Genomic DNA, 22,951 nt, shown 5'->3' on the forward strand with positions numbered 1-22,951 from the left:
GTTTAATTCAATTTTGACTCTCAAATATCAAGTTACAGGTACAATACAGAAGCATAAAATTTAAATAGCTAAAATTTCCTATTTATTTTAGATACTGAAACATGAAATAATGGGTATATGGAGAGAGCGGGTAATTCAGAAAATAATAAAAAAAATAGTATCTAAATAATGCTGGTAAAATATGAGGCAAAAAATTTGGATAACGCAAATTCAACTAAGGGAGATACATAGATACTTTTTACTCATGTGAATTTTGATAACGGGTTTTTTGCGGGTTAAAATATTTTAGTTCGTTGCAGGCCAGACATAGCGGACGAGTTTAACTCGCTTGACAACTACATTTAGGTCATTTGTTTCAAGAAATTTTAGTGTTTTTTGTTGTTTTTACCTGGTTTGATAGTTTACGATTTATATAGAAATCTAGAATATCACTAATCAGGTTTACACTTGATCTGTGTCCGCTATCATGTCGATTTAAAGCGATTATTATTTCAAACATTCAAAAATTTGAAGAAAGCAAAGCAAACGTATGTGTGGCTCTGAATCTCTTACCTATTGTTTTTATATGTTAGACTAAAATATATAATCTCAAATGAGTATTCAAACCACTATTGTAAGATGGAAAAGCATGATATATATGGACGGGACTCTACGGTTATGAAATAGTCACATTTTTGGTTTTTTTTACTATTTCTCTTTTATGTAATGTTCTTAACTTAACAAAAACAAATCTGATAATTTCTTCCTACCAAAAAAAAAAATCTGATAATTTCTTTATCTAAATCGAATTAAAAACAACATGAAACTGGTACGAATTTTTCTAATTATGAATTAAATACTATTATTTAAAAATATGTTTACAAACTTAACCTTGCATGTATGTAATATATTGAAATCAACCCCGCACGCACGTATGTAATACAAACTTTTGAAATCAACCCCGCACGTACGTGCGGGTCCATCCCTAGTTTGTGTTAAATTGCGGTACAAACCTTGAATGGTGGTAGCCAACAAAGGGTAATCTCATCAGTTACCGTATACAGTACTTTGTTTTGTAATTAAATATATCATACCACTAGATTTACATACTTTTCTTTCTGAACCGGTTTAAACCCCAAAAAGAAGCTGAGACGCCAATTCCAACATCATCGATCGATCGAGATGAGTCTTCTTCTCCCTTGTGCCTCTGCTCGCACCTCCCATCTTTTTCCTTCCTCCCAAAAGGTTCTCTCTTTCTTTCTCTCTCTGTATACATTTCGTTAGATATGGTTTCGTACATGACCATGGGTTTATTACATATATAATTGTTCGAAAGGGCAATGGAAGAGAAAGAGATTTGAAATACCCAATTCCTCTGAACCACAACAAAGATTTGAACTTTCTGGTCAAGAAGTTAGCTCCGTCACTCACGGCTGTTCTACTTGCTGTTTCACCCATTTGTTATCCTCCAGGTAAACCCTCTATTTCATTCCTCCGACCAAAAGCTTCCACCTTTAGAGTATTTGCATTCTGATCGAGACATTACAGAACAGCTCTTCACTTTAAAGAATTCGTATGTCTTATGTTAACAGAGAGCATTTGTGTAGAACACTTGTCTCAGTCGTGAAAATTTGAAGAGGATTTGTGAGAAAAATCTGTCTCAATTTGTTGTTTCATTCAAAAATGTTTTCTTGTTGGAACCATTGATATTGAATCTGGATTCTGCAACCTGAGACAACGATGTAGTGAAATTGCAATTGGAATTGAAGTTAAATTTTGAATGTGTTCATGAAAGTTTCATGCTTTTTGTGGGTACTGTGGTGTAGAATCTCTTGGACAGACTTTGGATATACAGAGAGGAGCAACATTGTTTAATAGAGCTTGTATTGGGTGTCACGATACAGGTGGAAACATTATTCAACCAGTGAGTTATAAAAACACTTCAAGAAAGCTCATGAAACAGTTCTTCTAGTCTCTTGTCATCTTTCATTGCTCTTCGAAGTCAATAAGCTCACATTCTTTTCCTTTTTCCAGGGTGCAACGCTTTCCACAAGTGACCTCCAAAGGTAAAACAGCTAATCCTCTACGCTGAAAGCTGTGTTTTGTGTGCATGTTTCAGATTCTTACAGGAAATGTTCGGTTAGACAGATCTTTGTCTCTAAGATTAGCAATGGTTTCTGTTTTTTTACCTTTACAGAAATGGAGTTGATACGGAAGAAGAGATATTCCGTGTTACCTACTATGGAAAGGGAAGAATGCCGGTAAGATCTTCTTCAAGAACATCCTTGTATAAATCGAGAACGCCTTTGCATTAAGCTTAATGATCTGAAGAGATATATGACTGATGTTTTCACTTCAGGGATTTGGAGAGAAATGCACGCCAAGAGGACAATGTACCTTTGGACCGCGTTTGCAGGACGAAGAGATCAAGCTTCTAGCTGAATTTGTAAAGTTTCAAGCTGAGCAAGGTTGGCCAAATGTATCTACCGATTAGCGAAATTCAACAAAGATTAGTACAGTTCGATTCCATTGACTTAGTAAGATATTGCAGCATTAGTTTGATATTCCTCTGTATCTATTATGTCTTCAAAACTCAATTTATGGTGTTAAATAATATGAGAATCAGAATGCTTTGTAATCCAATTAATCCATAAAGCTGCACCTTACTTAAACTTTATAACTACTAGGCCCTGACCCTTCGGGGCTATAGTCACTTTGTCTCTAAAGAAAATCATAAAACCTCTACTCTAATACCAATCAAGGACGACGATGTCACATTCGCTAGAGCTTCGTGTCATTTTGAGTAGTGCCTCCTTGAAAGTAGACATTTCTTGTATTGAATAATCGGCCAAATGTAGAGTGAGCTTCTTGAGCATTGGCGTATTCTCTAGGAAGTACCTTACTATCTTCAATCGTACTCGGATTGGGAATTTGAGATCAATAAACTCGAGAGATGGTAAAAAACACTGAGGCATATATGAAAAACTGATTTGACTCATCTCCTTGAAAAGCAATTCCTCATAAATACCATCGCATACCTGAGGAAAGAACAGAGAGGATTTAAACACAATGAAAAGGTACATGGCACCTGTTCATAAAGATGAAATAACTTAATTCCTTTTTTCGCAGACCATTACCAAGATGAGGGATTTCAAGTTTGGACAGCTCTTAAGAAAGGTTAGTAACTCTTCCAATTTGGAGTGATGGAGAGTTGCCTGAACGCGGGACATGTTACTAAACTGAGGTAGCAACTCTAGTTTCGAGTAATGACAGATGACCTTGAACAAAAAAAAAAAGAAAAATTTATGTGGGACGTTAGAAACTTAGATGATAGTAAAATGTAAATGTCCAAGGCCACAATTATTGACATATATACCTTGAGAGTGTCGTTACATATTGTCATATCTTTAACCTCGGAAATCTGCGAGAGAAACCTGCCGATGCTATTTCTCTTTGATGAAACCCTAATTTCATAAAATAAAATCAAATTGAAGCAACTAATATCTAACTTGGCGTTGGGTTGCATCTTTTTTATTACAACAAAGCTTTGTGATAAGTCAACATTTATGCTCAAATAGCTTAGTAGAGGAGCATCAATCACAACTCCAGAACAATAAGCATACACAAGTTGCTGCATTCTTATATTGAGCTTCTTCAATGAGGTAGAGCAGACCCGAAAGACTATTGCCTTATCATTCAAAAATGTGGCAACCTCTAACTCCTCCAGGACAGAGCAGGATGAGACAAGTCTCTCAAAAATAGCTTCATCGGTATACGAAATACTTTTTAAGTGTAAAGTCTTGACGCGAGGTAAGGAAAAAAATTTGGCACTAGCCAAGGTGGCCTGAGAAAGCTTTAAAGATACCAGTGTCTCAGAGGTATACATGCTTGTGGGTATCACAAAAGGATGTAGATCATGACAACAAAGATCAAGATGCTGGATCTTACGCGTAACTGCAGCAACAATCCATGATGTGATATACGAGGAATCAATGCAAATAGTTAACTTGAGGTTTTCTATGCATGAAACCCTATTGGGATCAAAAAACCTGTCACCAAAACTCATAAAGGAGTTACTGAAGTTCCAACATTCCAATTCCATTTCCAAACTAGGAAGCCAAAGCCAGAGACTTCTCCATCTTGTTGATAAGACGCTTGTCTTAACAACTTGCTTTATCGGAAGATGAGATAGTATGTGACAGATGATCAAAGGATCAGGTAATTGGCTTAGCCTGTCTTCCTTCAATCTCTGACTTAACACACTTTTCTCTCTCGCATCCATGTCTTTTTCTTCTGTATAACACACTTTTTTCACAGATGAACTTAATCTGCTTATAACAAAAGTTGAAACCGCAAGTCAAAATAAGGTAATAGTGACAAGTTTCAGTGCATTGTATCGAACGAAACCCATAAATATAACATCAAAGAGAGACGACGAACCACATTGAGACAACGTTTTAAAGCTTTTGAAGGTCTTAATGAAAATGTTGTAGTAAAAAAAGGGTTAAGTAAGAAGAAGAAGAAGAAGAAGAAGAAGAAGAACCTGCAACGTAGATCATGTGAGTTCGCCGACTTATGTTGCGCTTTGCTTCGACCTGTGACGTAGTGCACGTAGTTTAGGTTTAAGGAAAACTCTGTTTTTTTTCTACCATAAATAAATATATATATTTTAAAAACATATTGATAATTAGAAAAATTGTAATTTAATCAGTATTTTTAAATATTTATGGTTAATTTAGAATATAACATTATGGTTAATTTATATGTTTATCAGTAAACAATAGTTTTCTTGCACAACAATTTTCATCCATGTTTAATCCTAAGAAACATACACAAGCCTCATGGAGTATTGATGTCTTGATGTTTTTAAACAAAATTAAATAATTTTATATACATTTTATTTTCAAATGATGAAGTGTCAAAAGCTTCTTTCGTCGATTATATATGTAAGAGTTTTGTAGGAGGCTTCATTGCCATTGTTTATGCTCCAAGATGTTCTTGAGGTACAACAAAATTATAAGTGTTCATAAATCATAATTCACCCAACACATATATATATATATATATATATGCTCATAATTTTAGCCCTTACAAATATGCTATTCTGAAAATATCTTTCCTCTGGAGAATAATGCAGTGGAAAAGAAAATGATGTTACTGTTGAATCCTCTGGTATGTTATGAAGTTTTATGAGCATAACACTCACTATTTATGGTTCTTGAGAACCATCATCCGGTGAATCAGTTCGCTTTCTTTTCTTAGCATCTGACTCACCTAACTGCAAAGAAAAGCCAATCTCATCAGCCGAGTTACTGGCCTTAAGCGAAGACAGGTTCTTGGATTCAAGGTTCTCTGCTCCATTAGTTTTCTGATGGAGTGGGGATCCGTTGTCGCTTGAACTTGGAATGAACTGGTGTTCTTCGATCACGGCCGCTGATTCTAATACATCTTCTATTTGGAACTCTGGAAGAATGTTTGAGTTCTCTTCTTCTCTAAGAACTTGCTGGACATTAAGGTTAATAGGCTCAAAGTTCTCACCCGTTTTACACCTGGATATATTGCACACACCAGGAGATGATTCCACGACGGTGGAATCAATTGCAGCACACATACTACCGTTTCTCTGTTCCACCACCGCGGCTGCACTCAGCAAAAGAGACATTAAAGGAAACTGTGTCAGTGTATACTAAAAGTACTGGAAAAAAAAAATCCAAGAGATGACACAGACCTTGAAGACTCTCATTGGAAGTAATGAGATCAAGCTCAAGAAGATTAAGAACTCTGCCAAGATCAACTCCACTTGTCCAATTCTCAGGTTGTTCTCCCACTTTTAGCTTCAAACGTCCCCTGTTTGCTGTTCCTCCCCAAATAATTCCAACAGGTCGCGGTTTCTCATTCTTCTCATCGCTGGCAGCCAACAGAATAAGGCTTCCACTATCACCCTCAAGATCAAAAGTCTGCTGGTTTGCACCAACAACAAGAAAATCAGTTAAGAAACAAATCCCTTTCTCGTCATTGTATTCCAGCGCGTAAGCCATTATGGTCCCAGTGGTCAAACCAGAGCTTCTTCCAACTTTGATAACTTTTCTTCCTATTAGACTGTTAATTGGAGACTGTAGATCAGTAGCATGGATGTCACCAATCTCACCAACCCCTTTGACAGTTGTGGTTACATTGTTCATATCGAAGTCCTCAGCAAATGGAATGAAGGCTCCATCAGCTCGAACAAATGTTTCTGCAAGAGGGAATCCGATAATTAAAATTGTGCTGCGCCATTATACAACAGAGTTATTCTATACATTGTTACTGGGGTACCTGGGTTAGTTCCAGCGAAAATGCCATACCAAAGGTCATCAGTAATGAATGAAGTTGCTCTTTCCACTGCACCTAAGTAGACTCCAGGTCCGAGGCTAGGTGGCAATGGATGAAACATCTTCTGGCTTGGATAGTCTAAATCAACTGCAACATGTCGGTTAGTTAGGAAACCGACCTGTCTGATACCGGTTTTACTCTTTACAATTGCACCTAAGGTTCCATATGTCTCTTGACTAGCCACCTGCAACAAGAGAAGCACGGCTGGATAAGAGTTTGCAATAAAAATGTCAAAAACGTAAGCATGTATGTAAAGTTACAGGGGGTTGGTTACCTGTGAACCAGATCCGATAGACGAACCACTGCCTCTCAGATCATCAACAAGCTCTGTATACACCTGCTCTTTAGGTGTTTGCGCAGGTGCGCCATAATATTGAAATTCAACAACATCTACATCACACCAAACTCCTCCAGGACCCTGTCAAAGTAAGATACTATAAATAAATATAAAAAGATTCCAGAAGCCAACATAATTAGGCAGCTTTATTACAGGATTCTTCCAAGTTTGTAGTATCTACATTACAAAAAGTTCCAATATCTCACCTCCAAGGCTTTATTAAAGGATTTTTTCCAGCATGAGCAAAACTAAAGTGAGAATCAGTATTGAAAGTAAAGTATTATAGGCAAGAAATATCTCACCTCCAAGGCTGTAGGTAAACACTGAAGAGGATTAAGCCATTGTTTGTGAACTTTTCGCGCAACAAAGACAAGAATAGCTGCTATATTTGTCAAAACACCTCGTCGAATCCGAAATCCAATAGCTGTACCAAGACTAAACCTCCTTAAATTCTTACTATGAAAGGCTCTGATCATCATCAATTCAAGCAATGTAGTAGCTTTCTTCCCTGTAGGTAAACCATCAAAAGTCTCAGGCAAAACCCCTTTCTGAAGATTTGCAAAGTAGTTTGCTCTGTCTTCCGCTGAATCGTTCAATCTACTTGAAGTAGGCCAAGAGAAATACGCAGCAGCAGCACTGGTCTCAGGATGTTGACCTCCCGATGGAAACGGTTGAAGGGGAGATGAAGAAACCAGTTTAAAATGATTGTAACAGTTTTTATCCAAATCCAATGCAGACTCCACAGATTGTGATGATACAGAGTGATGAAATCTATGGTCCAATCTTTTCCCTTCCATCTTCAACCTCTCTACTTAACCAACCTACACTAAATTAAACAGACTAAAGCTTCAAAATCAAAATAAAGAAAGAACACAGCTCATCATGACTAAAGCAACAAACTTTAAGTGCATAATCATCATTGAAATCAAACAAAGGGGACTAACACCAAAGTCTCAATAACCCAAATTGGCTTATGTATCCTAAAATTTAAAACTTTATTGGAAAATTATGTGAAAGATTGAAAATTTTCGTAAACCCAGATAAGGAAACATGAAAAGAGTTTAAGAAATTGAGTGAAACAACGGAGCAATTAAGAGAAAGTTTGGAACTTTGGGAGAGAGAAGAAAGAAGTAAGAGTACTAACCGATCAGTGGTGTTGGATCTTTCTCATGTGGTAGAATACAAAACTCTTCAGAAGGATCGAATAGAGGAGATTGTGGGAAGAAGTGGTAATAATAGAGAGGAGGAGGACCCAAAGAACTTGGTTGAGCTTGAGAGAGTGGACGACGAAGACTTTTTTTTTTTAATCTCAAACCAAATTGGAGGAAACAGTGACTCTTTTGTTGTTTGCACTTTGTCAAATGTATTTTTAACATTTTTTTTATTTTAAAGAAAATATTTATTTGTATACTTTAATTTATTTAAATATTTCAAAAATAATTATATATTCCTGCATATTTTTTTTCGTTTCTAATAATTTTTCCATGTGGATGTATAAATATAAGCTCAAATTTTGGTTACAAAATTATTTTATATGGGATTTTAAATTTTTTTGAAGATGTTGTAAAATTAAAATTAAGGTAAGAACTTGTATGTATCAACGGATTTCTTATATATGTATTTTAAAAATAAATGTATTAACCCCAAATTTTATAATCAACTAAAATACGAATAAACCTTTGAAATTATAATTGATAAATTATTGCATATTTAATTTAAAATTCCTGAAAGAAGCCGCTTTATCAATAGTAAAAATATTAAGAAATGGATAAAACTTTCAATATAAATTGGATAATGTTTCTTTTTAGTATACTTATCTTCAAAAATGGTAATCACCAAAAAAAAAAAAAACAAATATCTTCAAAAATGGTGTGATCACACTCAAACGTCACTAAGAGCTATCATGCTTACACAGTTACACTCACTCTCTCTCCTTTTCATCTTAGCATATCAAGAAACTTTTCTAAAAGAAGATGATCTGTGTCGAAATCTCAAAACATACAAATTGTATTTTTCAAAATGTAGAACATAAGTAACATAACTTGAAACATTTTATCACAAGTTTTATCAACTTCTAGACTAAAAATACAGAGACATGATTTATCAAGGCTGTTAGTTTTAGAACAGGGGTCTTAAAACAGTGATCTTTGATGTTTGATTTTTCATGAGGAGAATCGGTCGCGGTCATGAGGTGAAGAGTAGTTGATGTTCGGTCCGTGAGGGATGATCCCAAACGGGTTTACCGTAGGGTGGCTTCCGTAGTAATGTTGCTTAATGTGTGCCATGTTCACAGTGCTACTCATGCCCTGGATTTGGTAGATGTCTTTTATGTAGTTGAAGATATTCGGGTACTCTCGTAAGAGTCTCTTGTTGCATTTGAAATGAACTGCATAAACCTGAAACGCAGAAAAAGATGATGTCAAGAACCTGATGGGCATTATATGTTTAAAAACAAAGAAGTAAAGTTGAATTATATACCTCATCAAACCTTATGAAAGTGACAAATAATCTGATATCTGCTTCCGTGAAAGTATTTCCGCAGATGTATCGTTGTTTTCCAAGTATTTCTTCGCATCTATCTACTGCTTCATACAACTGGTTCACTGCCTGGAGAGAAAAGGGATCAATTTACAAATATGACGAATATCAACCTGTTTTCGTCCGGTTAAAAAGAGTATAGCCATTGAGGAATTTATACCTCATCATAGGGTTCTTGTTTCCTAGCAAACCCGCATCTATAAACACCATTATTTATCCCATTGAAAACCCATTCGTTAGTCTCATCGATTTTATCTCTGAGATGAGAAGGATTAAGGTCAAGTGACGGGTTTTTCGCGATACCATTGAACTCAGTGTTAAACATCCGGATTATCTCTGAACTCTCATTGTTAACTACAGTTTTGAGCTTCTTATCCCACAGAATCTAACATAATAACAAAACAAAGACATTCAAGAAACATGACAAGAGAGATTAGAGAGTTCACAAGAGATGAAATCTTACAGGAACAGTGTACTTCCCCTCATAGTTCGGACTAGCAATTTCATAGAGCTCTCTCACAGTCTTTGCACCATTAAGATAGTCAGGCTCAGCTCCAGGGAGCTCGGTATCCGAATCCGGGAAAACCCATCCTCTATGGTCATCAGTTTCCTTGGTTCTTCCCCAAATAGCATGAACCGACTAATCGAAAAAAACAAAAAAGAACAATGTTTCAACAGTCTAAATTCGAGATGGAAACCACGAGATAGAGCAATGAACTGTACTAACCGAGAAGCTGATAGCTTCATCAAGCCCTTTGATCTTTAAGAAAGAAACACATCTACAAGCCCATGGACAAGCATAAGATATGTAAAGATGATATCTTCCGGATTCAGCTGGAAACTGAGAATGAGGATCTTGTGAAACAAAGTTTCGGAACGTAGATGCTGTTCTCACAAAAGCTCCACATTCTGATGTCTCATCAACCCCTGACCTAGCCATTGCTAATAACCTCAATTTCGCTACAAAAAGGATCAACAAAATGAATCAAAATACAAAATTTCGATCACAAGTATACTTTTCTCATCACTAAAGTCAGTAAAAACGAAAACTTTTGGGAGATTTCAATGTTTATTGCCTCGAATTATGCTTTTTTTATACATCTTCACATGATCAATCTCAAATTTCTCAAGACAAAGGTTCACGAAAACGAAACAGAACATTAAAAAGTTGAGATTTTTCGAACAGGGTTTTACTTAATCATCTCATTCGAGCCACTAAATCATCAAACCAAAGACAAATCACATGTTCATAGCCTTGATTTATGCTTTCCGCAATTGCTCATTTTACAAATCATTCAACCCAGAAGCCAGATCAAATCCAAACTTCAGTATAAGTATTAACACAGATCACGATTTACGAAGATAGGAGAATAGAACAAAACCTGATCACGACGATGTAATGTAAGTTGGAGTCGAAATGTCGCTGTTGTTGTATGATGCTTTTATTTTATTTTTTGGCGATAAGGTTAAGAAGAAGAAGAAAAAAAAGTCAGCTTTAGTGGAGAATGATACTTTGTCTTGCCTTTGTCGTCACTGCTTTGTCTCACACGCCTCAAGTCACGCCTAACGAATTTGTCTAGCCGAGCGTGATAACTTTCTGGACCGTTTATGCGGTAATGGATGGGTTCAATAGACAATAATGCAGCTTTTAGACCGTTTTAAACCAGGTTATGGTTATGGGTGGTTCAACCTGTAACGAATTTGGTACAATCGGTATAGTAAAGGATATATTTATGTAACAAGTTACACTAACAGTCTAACATAGAATATTGTACAAGACAACAACCAAAACGGGAAATCCAAGTAGAAATTTGCCAATTTTAAAGAAATTTCATGTCAGGCATATGCATAAGGGATACGAAGAGAACAAAGATAAAGGTAGTCGATAAAGCCCATAAGAAAACTTCTCCAATCCCTAATTTCTTCTTCTTCTTGGAGAGTTTGGTAAAAATCTTGAAACCTCTCTAACAATGGCGTCAACAAGAGCAAATTCGTTTCTGCAACATGAGTGAAAAAATCTGATTAAGAAGACCAAATACAAAAACTTACAAAAAGAAAAGAATTGTGATAGTTACCATTGGATAACAAGCATTATTACAACTTCGGTGTTGATGGCAATGGGGTTCCATATGCATGACCCAAAACCCTGAATACAGAATTTGAAATCAATCTTAATTATTCATTCAGTCATACATGTGTCCAGCCAAAGTTAATCCCACCCCTCGTTTTAAACCCTTTTGAAGTACCTGCGTTACAAGCAATCTAGTTTACTTAATTTATGTTTAACTATTATTTGAACTTAATTTAAGAAAACAAAACATTACTCTCTCTCTCTCTCTCTATTAGATTTTCAATTTTTCCTTTTATATTTGGAATCTATCAAGATTATAATATACGTATAATCTGATTTTTTAAATTACTTTTCATCATTATTATTATTATTTTGGTCGAAACAAAACTTATTAAGAAAGGAAAAAACAAGCATTACAATTTCGCTTAAAAAAGCCTACCGAAAATTTCAAGTAATATCAAAGATAATTCACAAACAAGACTTGCATGCTCAAGCTCACGTCTTGCACAATCACGTCTTAACGGTATTTCAGAAGAGAATCTGTTTCGATCATGCGGCCAAGAGTAATCAATGTTTGTTCCAAGAGGGATGATCTCAAGAGGGTTTAAAGAAGGAAAGCTTCCATAGTAATTTTGCTTTATATGATCCATCTTTACTGTACTGCTCAGTCCCGCGATTTGATAGATATCTTTGGTGTAGTTAAAGAGATTATAATACTCTCTTACAAGCCTTTTACCGCATTTGAAGATCACCGCGTAAACCTGCAAAAACATATGGTAAATTCAACAAAACGTAGATTGGAAAATCCGAAAAAACATAACATTTTTTTGCTTAGATTACCTCATCAAATCTTATGAGGGTGACGAATAATCGGATATCTGTTTCAGTCAGAGTGTTTCCACAAAGAAACCGTTGTTTTCGGAGTGTTTCTTCGCATCTGTCCAATGCATGAAACAATGCCTTCACTGCCTGCAAAGAGAAAGAAATTAACATGTTTGGAATCAATATTTTAATTAGTTACCATACTGATTAGTAAACTGAAAACTTGCTTTACCACATCATAGGTTTCTTGATTTGTAGCAAACCCGCATTTATAAACACCGTTATTTATGTCATCGTGAATCCATTCGTTTGTGTCATCGATAATGGTTTGTAGATTGGGAGGGTAAAGATCAAGAGAAGGGTTTTCTGCAACATGATTGAACTTTGTATTAAACATTCGGATTATCTCAGAGCTCTCATTGTTAACTATAGTCTTAAGCTTCTTATCCCAAAGAACCTACCACAAACAAAGAAACAAAAAAAGAATCTGATAAGTTTAATTAAGTACCAAAATCAGACATAAGATTAGGCCACACTATGGATATAAAGAACTTACAGGAACAGTGTATTTACCCGTGTAGTTCGGGCTAGCGATATCATAAAGTTCTCTTATGCTTTTCGCACCATTAAGACGATCAGGATCAGCTCCAAGAACCTCTGTATCTGAATCTGGAAAAACCCATCCCATATGCTCGTCGCTTTCTTTGGTCTTTCTCCAAAGTGGTTGAACAGACTAATGAAGAAACGAATCAGATTATGTTGCCTAAAACTCGAAACGAAATATGTCGAAAAAAATATTATTTACTAACCGAAAAGCTTATTGCTTTCTCAAGCCCTTTGAGTATCAAGATTGCAAGACATCTAGAAGCCCATGGACAAGCGTAAGATATGTAAAGATGGTATCTTCCTGCTTTTGCTGGAAACTGAGAATCAGGTTTTTGTGAAACAAAGTTGCGGAATGACGTCGCGGTTCTAGCAAAATCCGAGTTTGACATATCCATTGCTGATGCAGACTGGAGAGTAAATAAATAAACCTCAAAATTTAGAACATTAAAACATCATTATGTAACAATATAATAAAAGTTTGAATGTAAAAATTATTCAAACAAAAAAAACTGGTTTTACAAAAAAATGTGTCTTTTGTGCCAAAACATTTGAGCTTGAAAACAGAGCTTAAAACAGAGGATGTGTGATCACCTTGATTTCGAATGGAGCTGAACCGATATCTGATGTTTTTACCGATGAGGGACACGAGCCGAGCTGGTTAAATATTAGGTTCTCCATATTATACTCAAGTGAAGCTGCAACAACATAACCAGAAACATACACAGAAACTTAAGTAATCTTACATCTAGAATAGGTTTCCGACAGCAAAAGTAATCAAGAATGGATAACGGAACACAAGAATGAAATAAAGTAATAAGTACCAAACACAATAATGCATGTAAGACTTGATTCGATCAGAAATTGGATGATGTATCGAGTCTTTAACTGTTGTCTTCGATGCTACGTAAACTAATAAATGTTGAAAATTTGAGTCAACATTGGCGAGCAGAAGAAGCTTCTTGGATTAAGAACAAAAAGAAAAGTCTATGTCTTTTGACAAAATCAAGCTGCTTTTGAGATATTTTCGAACAGAGAACCTTGAAGTTAACAACAAAACATCATCAACTGACCAAGGAAATTAAAGTTATGATCTCGAAAAGACTTTGAATTCAAAGATGATTAAACTCTTTCCAAGAAACTGAGGTTAAGATCAAAGTAACAAACTTTACAATTACATTAACTTGAAACAGAACATAAAGAATCCAAAAGACCATGCATGTCTATAAATTGGTAAAAGTCTAACCATGCATATTTAATTTCATGAGAACATAGCATTCCTACACGACTAATGTTTAATGAAACTATGCTCATCATCAGATGTATGTCAATGTATGATAACTTGACATGTGGGAGAAAGCTTTGCAGATGTAAGAAGCTTCTTGTAGCTCTCTAGCTCTTCGTTGGTTACAGAAGAATGTGTGACACTTAGAGTCAGTTTCTTGAGGACTGCTGAATTCTCAAGAAAGTAATTCACTAGTCTGATGATCCCACTTGATCCTGTCTTCATTATCAGTCTGTTAATCTTAACATACTCCAGCCTCGGTATCAAACTCTGAGGTACATACATTTGCAAGATCATCAGTTTCCTCTAGCTTCGGTGAAACAGAAAAGTCATGAAAAAAGACGATTACCTTTGGCTTTCTTAAAAAAGGAAGATTCTGCCGAACGTGGTTTTGCTGTGGATCCAATGATGAATCAGGAGCGTCCTGCGAAAAAAAAAAAAAAAAAACAAATATGAGTTCAAACCAAGAATAATGTTCAAGAGTCTAAATAAACATAGAGAGTTTTGGAAATCGTCAATGAAAAATAGCTTACGAAGGTAAGAACTTCAAGAAGAGGAGAGAGGCTGAGATGAGCCTCGTTATAATCAAAAGACCATCTTGATTCTCGTAATAAATGTTTTGTAGATGCATCATCTTGAGATTAGGTAGAGAAGGAACAAACCTGCAGGGATTCTCAAGCCCTACGTTTGCAAGCTTTAAAGACACTAATGTCTTGCTGACATAAACATACTTAGGCATTAGATTGATAACATGCCGAGGCCTTAATTCGAACATATCGGCCTCTAGATGTTGAACCCCGCGATGGATCACCTCGGCTATCAAATCCGTAACTCCATCGTTACAGTCGATGGAATCATTATACCTTACCTTCTTTTTTTCTTGACAAAAGTCAACAAAAGTGATTTCTTTCACTCCTTTGGAACTATAAGGAGAGAAAAAATTATAAGTGGCACACTTTATGTTGAAACTTTGCAGGCATGATCCACGGTTAAGCTTCAAAAATCTACGCATCAACCCCGACATGGCTTTTCCTTGAAGAGAGACCTGAAGTGTGGTTAAGTCCAATACGGGAACCTTTAGACAGAGACATTCCCATCTCTTCGATAAAACACTTGTCTTAAACGAATCGTGGACCAAAAGGTACGAGAGTATGTGAGTTACTAAAGAATCTGGCAATGCGCTGATTCTGTCAAGCTCCATGATCCTATATCAAACTCGAATCCTAGGCGATGAGTTTCTCTATTTTTTATCCTAAAATTTTAGGGTTCAAAGATTATAAAACGTGGAAGGAAAGCTACGAAACAAAGACTAGGGTTTTTGGTCTGAATTTCTCAAACAGGCTTGTTTCGACCCAAAAGGCCAGTAGCTAATTAACGATATTAGGGCAAAGAGAAGTTCCTTTTGGTTTAAGTTATGTGATAGCTTTGTGTAACAATGTCGGCCAAACAAATTAATGAAGATCCCACATCGACAACTTTGAAATTTTTTATCAAGTATATAAAGAAGCATGAGTTAATGCATTAGTAACCAATTGGCTTTGAGGAGAGAAAGCTTATGAGTCGTCTTCAGTGTGGAATCATAACCCTCGGATCCAATAGGATTCATACAACTAACGAATGGGTAAATAAATGGTTCTATAAGTGGGAGAACAACATGAGCCAAAGCCAATTGGTTTTATTTTTTGGTTTCATCACGACTCGCGAGAGAAGAAAAAGTAAACTACTACATATTGGGAAGAAAAGATGATATAGTCATACCATGCAAATAAATAAGAACATAGCCATTGTAAGAGTTTGTTGAGTAAATGACTAAGACCAAGATGTTATCCTAAGTTGAGAGAACTGTTGGGCAAAAGAGAGGCAGCTAGACTCGATTGTTTTAGTTAGGTTTGATTGTTCGGGTAAATCAAACAGTTTGGTTCATGTTGGACGAAATACACAATTTTGGATTGTTTAGGTTAGAAAACAAATGTTTCAAACTAAATCAACAATTTTGGACGAAATAGGCATATTTTAACATAATGGTTCAAATACTTACAAGGATTTCGAGTCCTCTGCAAAAAAGCTTGGATTTAAAAATAGATGTTTTCACATCCCCACATATATAAAAAGAATAAAAAAACTATCCAACTATTTTACTTGAGTGTTTTTGTAAAATACTGTTTTTACAAACAGAAATAAAATAGTTTGGCCGAAAGTATAATTTTTCTTAATCTTCGTGGTAAATTTCGAAACATCTATAATCTTCGTGGCCAAAAGTATAATTTTTTGTTTTCATATTGTAACATATAGAATTAAAAATCTACAATCAAATTATTCATTTAAAACAAATGTTTTTTTTGTATTCCAATTAAATAAAGCGATGAACCAACCATTAGCTTCGGTCAAAAAAAAAAAAAAAAATAGGACTGAAGTCTATATTAACAATCCATTATCATCCAAAAGTTAAAAGTGTCTTTATCTCAAGTTAAACAAACGTAACATGACTAATTGCAATCTTTATGAGAATAGATGATTCCTACACTAATGTTGAATGTAAAAATGGTCTCATATATGTTCTCACAAGCATCATCAGCTGCATGTTCTTACCAGAATCATCAGCTGCATCTTAATCAAAGATAACTTGACATGTTGGAGAAAGTTTTGTGGATGTAATAAGCTTCTTGTAGCTCTCTAGCTGTTGGTTGGTTACAGAAGAATGTGTGAAACTTAGAGTCAGTTTCTTGAGGACTACTGAATTCTCAAGAAAGTAATTCACTAGTTTGAGCCCATTTTCTTCTTTCATTACCAATCTGTTAATCTTAACATACTCCAGCGTAGATATCAAACACAGAGGCACATTTGTAAGATCATCATCAGTTTCGCCTAGCATCGGGGAATCAGAAAAGTTCCGCCAAAAGTCGATTTGCTTTCGTTTCCTTGGAAATATAAATTCGCAATTCGGACGGTACCGATATGGCCCCCCTTGAAACTCCTGCCTAGAATCATTTTTCTCTGACTTTTCTAATTCAGGAAAGTCAAAGGTAAGATCTTCAAGAAGAGGCGAGGCTAAGATGAGCATCTTTATAATCAAAAGACCATATTGATTCTTGTAATAAATGTTTTTTAGATGCATCATCTTGAGATTAGGTAGAGAAGCAACAAACCTGGGATTCTCAAGCCCTACATTTACAAGCTTTAAAGACACTAATGTCTTGCTCACGTAAAGATACTTAGGCATGAGACTGATCACACCACCCTGTTGCATTGTTTCGCACATATCAGCCTCTAGATGTTGAACCCCGCGATGGATCACCTCAGATATCAAATCCATCACTCCATTGTTACCGTCAATGGAATCAATATACCTTACCCTCTTTTTTTCTTGAGAAAAGTCCAAAAACGTTATCTCTTTTACTCCTTCAGAAACGTCGATTTGCTTTCGTTTCCTTGGTAAGACATGTTCGCTATTCGAACGGTATCGATATGGCCTCCTTTGAAACTCCTGCTTAATTTCATAAAAGTACAACTTTATGTTGAACCTTTGCAGGCTTGATCCACGGTTAAGCTCCAAAAATCTACGCATCAACCACGACATGGCTTCTCCTCGAAGAGAGATCTTAACGGTGGTTAAGTCCATTACAGGAACCTTTAGCCAGAGAAATTCCCATCTCTTCGATAAAACGCTCGTCTTGATCGAATCTTCGATCAAAAGATACGAGAGTATGTGTGTTAGTAAAGAATCTGACAATGCGCTGATTCTGTCAAGATCCATGATCCTATATCAAAATTGAATCCTAGTCGATGAGTTTCTCTAATTTTTATCCCAAGTTTTAGGGTTCAGAAACAAGATTAGGGTTTTCTCAAACAGGCTTGTTTGTTGTTTCAGCCCAAAAGGCCACTAGAGAATTAACACGAGAGCTTTTTTTTCCAATCGGGCTTGTTTTGGCCCTCAGTAACAATATTAGGGCAAAGACAAGGTTACTTTTGGTTTAAGTTATGTGATAGCTTTGTGTAACAATGTCGGCCAAACAAATTAATGAAGATCCCACATCGATCACAACTATGAAAGATCTGATCAAGTATATAAAGAAGCATGAGTTGTTGTATTAGTAACCAATTGGCTTTGAGAAGAGAAAGCTTATGAGTCGTCTGCTGTGTGGAATCATAACCCTAGGATCCAAAAGGATTCATACTATTAACGAATGGGTAAATAAATGATTCTATAAGTGGGAGAACACCATGAGCCAAAGCCAATTGGTGTTTTGCACTTGGAAGCTTTCAACTCATTCGTAACTTAAATCTCTATACTTTTTGTGCTCCTCCAAACTTCTAACGTTAGTTATGTAATTGTGACGATCTAAAAATTTCTACTTTTTATTTTTTGACAGGTTTATATATTACCATACATTTAGATAAACATGAAAATTATCAAGACCCTATATATCTCCATCAACTAGACATGTGTGATCCTACTTATTCACGTAAATCAAATAGAAACCATGTTTAGGATTTTAGGGTTTATCGCCGGCATGGGAAAGAGGCAGAAGAAAGTAGCCTCCAGCCCAAGCAACTCACCAAGAGAAATATCCATGGAGATTATCCTCCCAATTGATCTCTTAATTGAAATATTCTCAAGATTGTCACTGGAAGACGTTGCCAGGTCTCGTTGCGTGTCGAAGCTTTGGTCTTCCATACTGCGTCGTCGAGAGTTCACCCAATTGTTTTTAAAAATGTCATCGGTTCATCCGCGTATCGTTTTCACCTTCCTATGCAATGGTAAGCGGATCTTTTACTCCATACCTCAGGATCTTGATCCACACCGCAACTACTCTTCTCCTGTATCTCCGTATTACCATATGCATTTCCCTAGAGGTTTGGGTTCTGGCAAAGATATGTGTCCCTCTTTATTTGGTTTGATCTGTAACAAATCTAAGAAGCCGATGGTCTGTAACCCTAGCACAGGAGAGTACATATCTTTACCCGTAGTGACAACCAAGAAGAATCAAATGAAACCATATCTCGGGTATGATCCTATCGACAAAATCTTCAAAGTATTATCCGTATCTGAAGATGATTATGTGTGTCGAGTTTCAACATTAGGAACATGAGTAGTGACCTGGAGAAGGGTCGAATGTTCGATACCTCATCACCCTTTATATACTGAGATATGCATCAATGGGGTATTGTATTATTTAGCTAAGCGCATGGATGATGGAACTCCAAGCCATTTGGTAGCATGTTTTGATGTTAGATTGGAGAGTTTTAAGTTTGTAGTGGTTGGGTTACTGAGTTTGTGTTCAGTTCTCATAAACTACAAAGGTAAGTTGGGGATATTGTTACCAAATTCACGCAGTGTTAATAAACGCATGAAAAGTATTGAGCTTCGGGTTCTAGAGGATGCTGATGAAGTCAAATGGTCCAAGACTATCTACACATTGCCATACTATTGGAAGAATCTAGCTAGAGGTAACCAAATAGAAATTGTCGGGATGACGAGTGCAGGTGAAATTTTGTTGTCGACATACCATCCACAGAAGCCTTTCTACATGTTCTACTACAATACATTGAAAAATAGTGTGGAAGAGTTGAAATCGAATTTGGAATTGTAGCTTTGAGGTATAGGTATGACTGCTCACATAGTATGACGTTGATAAACCATGTAGAGAATGTAAACCTTATGGATTAGGACTCTATAACATATATAGCTTGCCAGCTTTTATTTAAGTTTCGCCTCTTAGATACAACCTTATCGTTGCATCCATCTTGTATCAATGTTTTTTGTAATTTGTAAGCTATTTGAACTTTTTTTCTCTTCATGACCAAACCACTTTGGTCGTCTTCGTGCATTTTACTGTACAGTTATATATAAACTAAACATAGAATTTTGATCCATTGTCTGATGAATTGTACAAGCCAACAGCATATTCTATACAGAACCACCACATTATCATCAAGATTCCCTACCACATCATGATGATCTTGAACAACGCAAGACGTTTCAATTATACAAAAGACCTTGACACAAAGAACATAGTAAATGTTTTCAAGTTTACAGGACAACAATGTCTTGCTGTTATAAATGTGTAGAGGTCTGATATAAAAGCACAAAAGAGCCGTTGATAACTAGAAGTTGAAGACCAAGACTACTCAAAGTATAGTATAATGTGTCTACGCTGATCTCCACGTACGACAATGACAATGCATAATAATCTGACATTCAGGAGAACGCTTTGTGAATGTAAGAAGCTCCTTGGAGATATCGGAATCTTGTTTGCTTGTAAGTGAATCTCTAAAACACCACAGACGGAGTTTCTTGAGAACTACTGAATTCTCAAGAAAGTATCTCGCTTGTTTCTTCCCAATCTCTTCCTCCCATATCAGTCCTTTAAACTCAACATACTCCAGACTCACCAACAAGCACCGAGGTACATATCTAACTTCAATCTGCTTTTTCTTTGTCACATTATAACCAAAGTCCTACAAATAAAAACGAAAAATTAAAGAAAAAAAAAACAAAAACTGAGTTTCCCACACAATAATGTTCATATAATGAGACTCCAACAAATTCTTACCAAGATGAGAGTTTTCAGATTAGGACATCTCTCAAGAAATGTCAGGAACTCGAACATGTAGCTACAGATTTTAGCCTCTAAACGATATAAGTTATCGAATTTGGGAAATGGTCCCAATATGGAATAACAATGGAGGATCTGCAAGAAGAAATAAATAATATAACAAGATTTCGCAATGAAAAAACATATGGATGATGATGATGATATTATATACAATTATATCAAATTTTCGAGAATATGTTATACATACCCTCACTGTCCTGTAAGAGATGATCATATGTCTTACACTAGATATCCCGGTAAGAAAATTAGGGATAACATCTCTCATGCTTAATTTCTTTGGTATCCAAATTCGGCGGCCATACACATACTTATCAAATGCAGTATCAAGGTCTACCTTGAATAAAGAACTCAGATTCTTTACCACAATCCTACCACATCCAGTATCCATGAATTTCATATACTTAAGTTGTGCAGCGTCAATCTCAACTGCATAATCTTTTCTATCAGGACGTCCGTTGTACGCGAAACTAAAGCTCTTCAAAAACTCAGACCTCACACGTAGAAGCTGGGAAACTTCTTCTTTTCCAGGAACATGCCTATACTTAATTATAAGGGTAACATCTTCAAGAACAGGACAACCTGAGATGAGTTTCTCAATAATCAAAAGATTACTATGGTACTCAACGTTTTCGAGATACATATTCTTGAGACAAGGTAGAGAAACAACAACTTCTGGATCCTCAAGCCTTACTCGTGCAAGCTTTAAAGACACCAATGTCTTGCTTTGATAGATATTATGAGGCATATTAATACAATGATATATGGTATCAACACTTAATTGATGAATTCCGCTTACAACCGCCTGTTCGATCCAATCCACGAATCGGTTATGATCTCCCGGAGACTTTATCGAGAACTTTTGCATTCGTGATTTGTGATTAGACTCCATAAAATTGTCAATGAAGCTCTCAAAACATTTGGTAGGAGGGTTTTCCAAGTCAAGTCCAGGAACCATAAGCCAGAGAAATCGCCATCTCTTGGATAAAACGCTTGTCGAGACAGAAACTTTGGTAGGAAGGTATAAGAGTATCTGAGTTAGGAGACAATCCGGCAATTCGCTGATTCTATCGCAATCCATGACGAACAAATTCGAAACCCTAAGTTTCATAAAACAAAAAAGTATTAATATTAAGCGTAAGATACAAGCCACTAGCTAAAATCACTTACTTGAACGTAAAAGCAAGAGAGAGATCTGAATCTCAAGATCTCACCGCCGATTTGATTCGCAGGTCGGATTGTCGCCGCCGAAATATATTTTAGCTAGTGGCTTGTTTCTAAATAATCTGAAAATAATCTGAATCTAAATAAACATATACAGTATTAATAAAATAATAAATGTAATATTTTAAAATCATTAACCCTAACATTATTTATAGTTTTTAAATTACAAAATATAAATCCTAACCATTTTTCTTAAAACTCAAACCGACATATAATTTCGTTTAGTTATAAAATCTAAACTATACACTCTTTTATAAACACAAACCAAAAAAATATATTTTTTTAATTATAAAATTTATAATCCTAACTACTTTTTTATAAACTCATACCAAAATATAATTTATTTTATTATAATACATAAACTCTAATCCTCATTTACTAATCCAAATCGACATATTATTTTGTTTAATTGTAAACATAAATCTTAATCTTTTTTTATAATTTCAAATCGACATATAATTTCCTTATTGCAAAAATATACAAATTTTGTTTTCTTAATTTGTTTTTTAAATTTTTCTTTAATTATGATTTATTTTTAAAATATAATATGATGATATATTATATTGTTGTACTTTTATTAGTTAATTAAGAAGGGATAAATCAGTGAACTCAAGTAATTTTCTATTTTTGTGAATTTCATTGCCTTTATGTCTTGTCTTTTACAAGAAACACACATTTGGTCAAAACATATGTAACGGTTTAAGGGAAGGTGAGTGAATGACTTCACCGTGAATTCAACTTGGAAGCTTGATTTGAAGTTAAATAAAAATTTAGTATCCCACCTCGTCCGGAAGTGGCTTGTGTCCAAATATATTCTTGATTCGTCGGAAGGTGGCTTGTGTTTGAACCCATGAGGTGAAGTCTTTGGTTTTGTTTTGCTGTCTTAAATATCTTTAATGCCATTCAAGAAAGTGAGATTCAGATAAGTGTCTTACACTAGATTAGTAGATGTCAATGTATTGAGTCCTGGAGCATCTTCTTGGAGCTGGATTAGCACCAATTTGGCCGACTCGCTTTTAAGACCAAGATCTCAATCCACAAACTGTGAGGAGGGCCTATAAAGCCCAATCGGTATGGCCAAGTCAAATACGACCTCCTAATATTGA

General features: G+C 35.6%; 9 protein-coding genes across 12 annotated transcripts; 2 read left to right on the forward strand and 7 right to left on the reverse strand.

The window, feature by feature from the left end:
* Positions 1–1,109: 1,109 nt before the first annotated feature.
* Positions 1,110–2,654, forward strand: LOC17874639 (cytochrome c6, chloroplastic). The gene is made up of 6 exons (XM_006279642.2): positions 1,110–1,224; positions 1,316–1,451; positions 1,806–1,903; positions 2,014–2,045; positions 2,177–2,240; positions 2,339–2,654. Exons 1-6 carry the CDS (start codon positions 1,162–1,164, stop codon positions 2,471–2,473), a joined length of 528 nt encoding a protein of 175 aa, XP_006279704.1. The 5' UTR covers positions 1,110–1,161; the 3' UTR covers positions 2,474–2,654.
* A 72-nt stretch (positions 2,655–2,726) lies between these two features.
* Positions 2,727–4,261, reverse strand: LOC17876266 (putative FBD-associated F-box protein At5g53635). The gene is made up of 4 exons (XM_023781786.1): positions 4,029–4,261; positions 3,356–3,443; positions 3,117–3,257; positions 2,727–3,017 (listed from the first exon to the last, which is right to left on the reverse strand). The coding sequence occupies exons 1-4, from the start codon at positions 4,259–4,261 to the stop codon at positions 2,727–2,729; spliced, it is 753 nt and encodes a 250-aa protein (XP_023637554.1).
* A 755-nt stretch (positions 4,262–5,016) lies between these two features.
* Positions 5,017–7,982, reverse strand: LOC17877290. 2 transcript variants are annotated; one of them, XM_006280141.2, is made up of 6 exons: positions 7,833–7,982; positions 6,991–7,509; positions 6,626–6,769; positions 6,295–6,535; positions 5,708–6,214; positions 5,017–5,619 (listed from the first exon to the last, which is right to left on the reverse strand). In XM_006280141.2, exons 2-6 carry the CDS (start codon positions 7,483–7,485, stop codon positions 5,189–5,191), a joined length of 1,818 nt encoding a protein of 605 aa, XP_006280203.1. In that variant the 5' UTR covers positions 7,486–7,509; positions 7,833–7,982; the 3' UTR covers positions 5,017–5,188. The 2 variants fall into 2 exon arrangements, with proteins under 2 accessions (XP_006280203.1, XP_023645395.1); XM_023789627.1 differs by having other exon boundaries at positions 6,991–7,514.
* A 656-nt stretch (positions 7,983–8,638) lies between these two features.
* Positions 8,639–10,791, reverse strand: LOC17877026 (glutathionyl-hydroquinone reductase YqjG). The gene is made up of 6 exons (XM_023783137.1): positions 10,609–10,791; positions 9,954–10,186; positions 9,690–9,866; positions 9,387–9,611; positions 9,167–9,295; positions 8,639–9,084 (listed from the first exon to the last, which is right to left on the reverse strand). The coding sequence occupies exons 2-6, from the start codon at positions 10,164–10,166 to the stop codon at positions 8,851–8,853; spliced, it is 978 nt and encodes a 325-aa protein (XP_023638905.1). The 5' UTR covers positions 10,167–10,186; positions 10,609–10,791; the 3' UTR covers positions 8,639–8,850.
* An 887-nt stretch (positions 10,792–11,678) lies between these two features.
* On the reverse strand, positions 11,679–13,584 carry LOC17876865 (glutathionyl-hydroquinone reductase YqjG). Of its 3 annotated transcripts, none has more exons than XM_023789877.1 (7): positions 13,547–13,584; positions 13,317–13,420; positions 12,929–13,132; positions 12,744–12,852; positions 12,352–12,485; positions 12,138–12,266; positions 11,679–12,058 (listed from the first exon to the last, which is right to left on the reverse strand). In XM_023789877.1, the coding sequence occupies exons 2-7, from the start codon at positions 13,401–13,403 to the stop codon at positions 11,723–11,725; spliced, it is 999 nt and encodes a 332-aa protein (XP_023645645.1). In that variant the 5' UTR covers positions 13,404–13,420; positions 13,547–13,584; the 3' UTR covers positions 11,679–11,722. The 3 variants fall into 3 exon arrangements, with proteins under 3 accessions (XP_023645645.1, XP_023645639.1, XP_023645635.1); XM_023789871.1 differs by having other exon boundaries at positions 12,693–12,852; XM_023789867.1 differs by having other exon boundaries at positions 12,352–12,576; positions 12,676–12,852.
* Positions 13,585–14,049: 465 nt separating this feature from the next.
* Positions 14,050–15,208, reverse strand: LOC17876688 (putative F-box/FBD/LRR-repeat protein At5g44950). Its single transcript, XM_023781793.1, has 4 exons — positions 14,670–15,208; positions 14,541–14,571; positions 14,357–14,431; positions 14,050–14,277 (listed from the first exon to the last, which is right to left on the reverse strand). The coding sequence occupies exons 1-4, from the start codon at positions 15,206–15,208 to the stop codon at positions 14,050–14,052; spliced, it is 873 nt and encodes a 290-aa protein (XP_023637561.1).
* Positions 15,209–16,615: 1,407 nt separating this feature from the next.
* On the reverse strand, positions 16,616–17,761 carry LOC17875219 (putative F-box/FBD/LRR-repeat protein At5g44950). The gene is made up of 3 exons (XM_023781797.1): positions 17,517–17,761; positions 17,007–17,354; positions 16,616–16,925 (listed from the first exon to the last, which is right to left on the reverse strand). The coding sequence occupies exons 1-3, from the start codon at positions 17,759–17,761 to the stop codon at positions 16,616–16,618; spliced, it is 903 nt and encodes a 300-aa protein (XP_023637565.1).
* Positions 17,762–18,488: 727 nt separating this feature from the next.
* On the forward strand, positions 18,489–19,675 carry LOC111830216 (F-box protein At3g47030-like). The gene is given in 2 exon segments (XM_023781800.1): positions 18,489–19,575; positions 19,578–19,675. Coding segments are annotated over 2 exon segments (1,185 nt in total).
* Positions 19,676–20,157: 482 nt separating this feature from the next.
* On the reverse strand, positions 20,158–21,702 carry LOC17876073 (F-box/FBD/LRR-repeat protein At2g26030). The gene is made up of 3 exons (XM_006282308.1): positions 20,812–21,702; positions 20,562–20,699; positions 20,158–20,466 (listed from the first exon to the last, which is right to left on the reverse strand). Exons 1-3 carry the CDS (start codon positions 21,700–21,702, stop codon positions 20,158–20,160), a joined length of 1,338 nt encoding a protein of 445 aa, XP_006282370.1.
* Positions 21,703–22,951: the final 1,249 nt, after the last annotated feature.

The sequence above is a fragment of the Capsella rubella genome, unplaced genomic scaffold (assembly GCF_000375325.1).
Source record: "Capsella rubella cultivar Monte Gargano unplaced genomic scaffold, Caprub1_0 scaffold_8, whole genome shotgun sequence".
Lineage (NCBI taxonomy): Eukaryota > Viridiplantae > Streptophyta > Magnoliopsida > Brassicales > Brassicaceae > Capsella > Capsella rubella.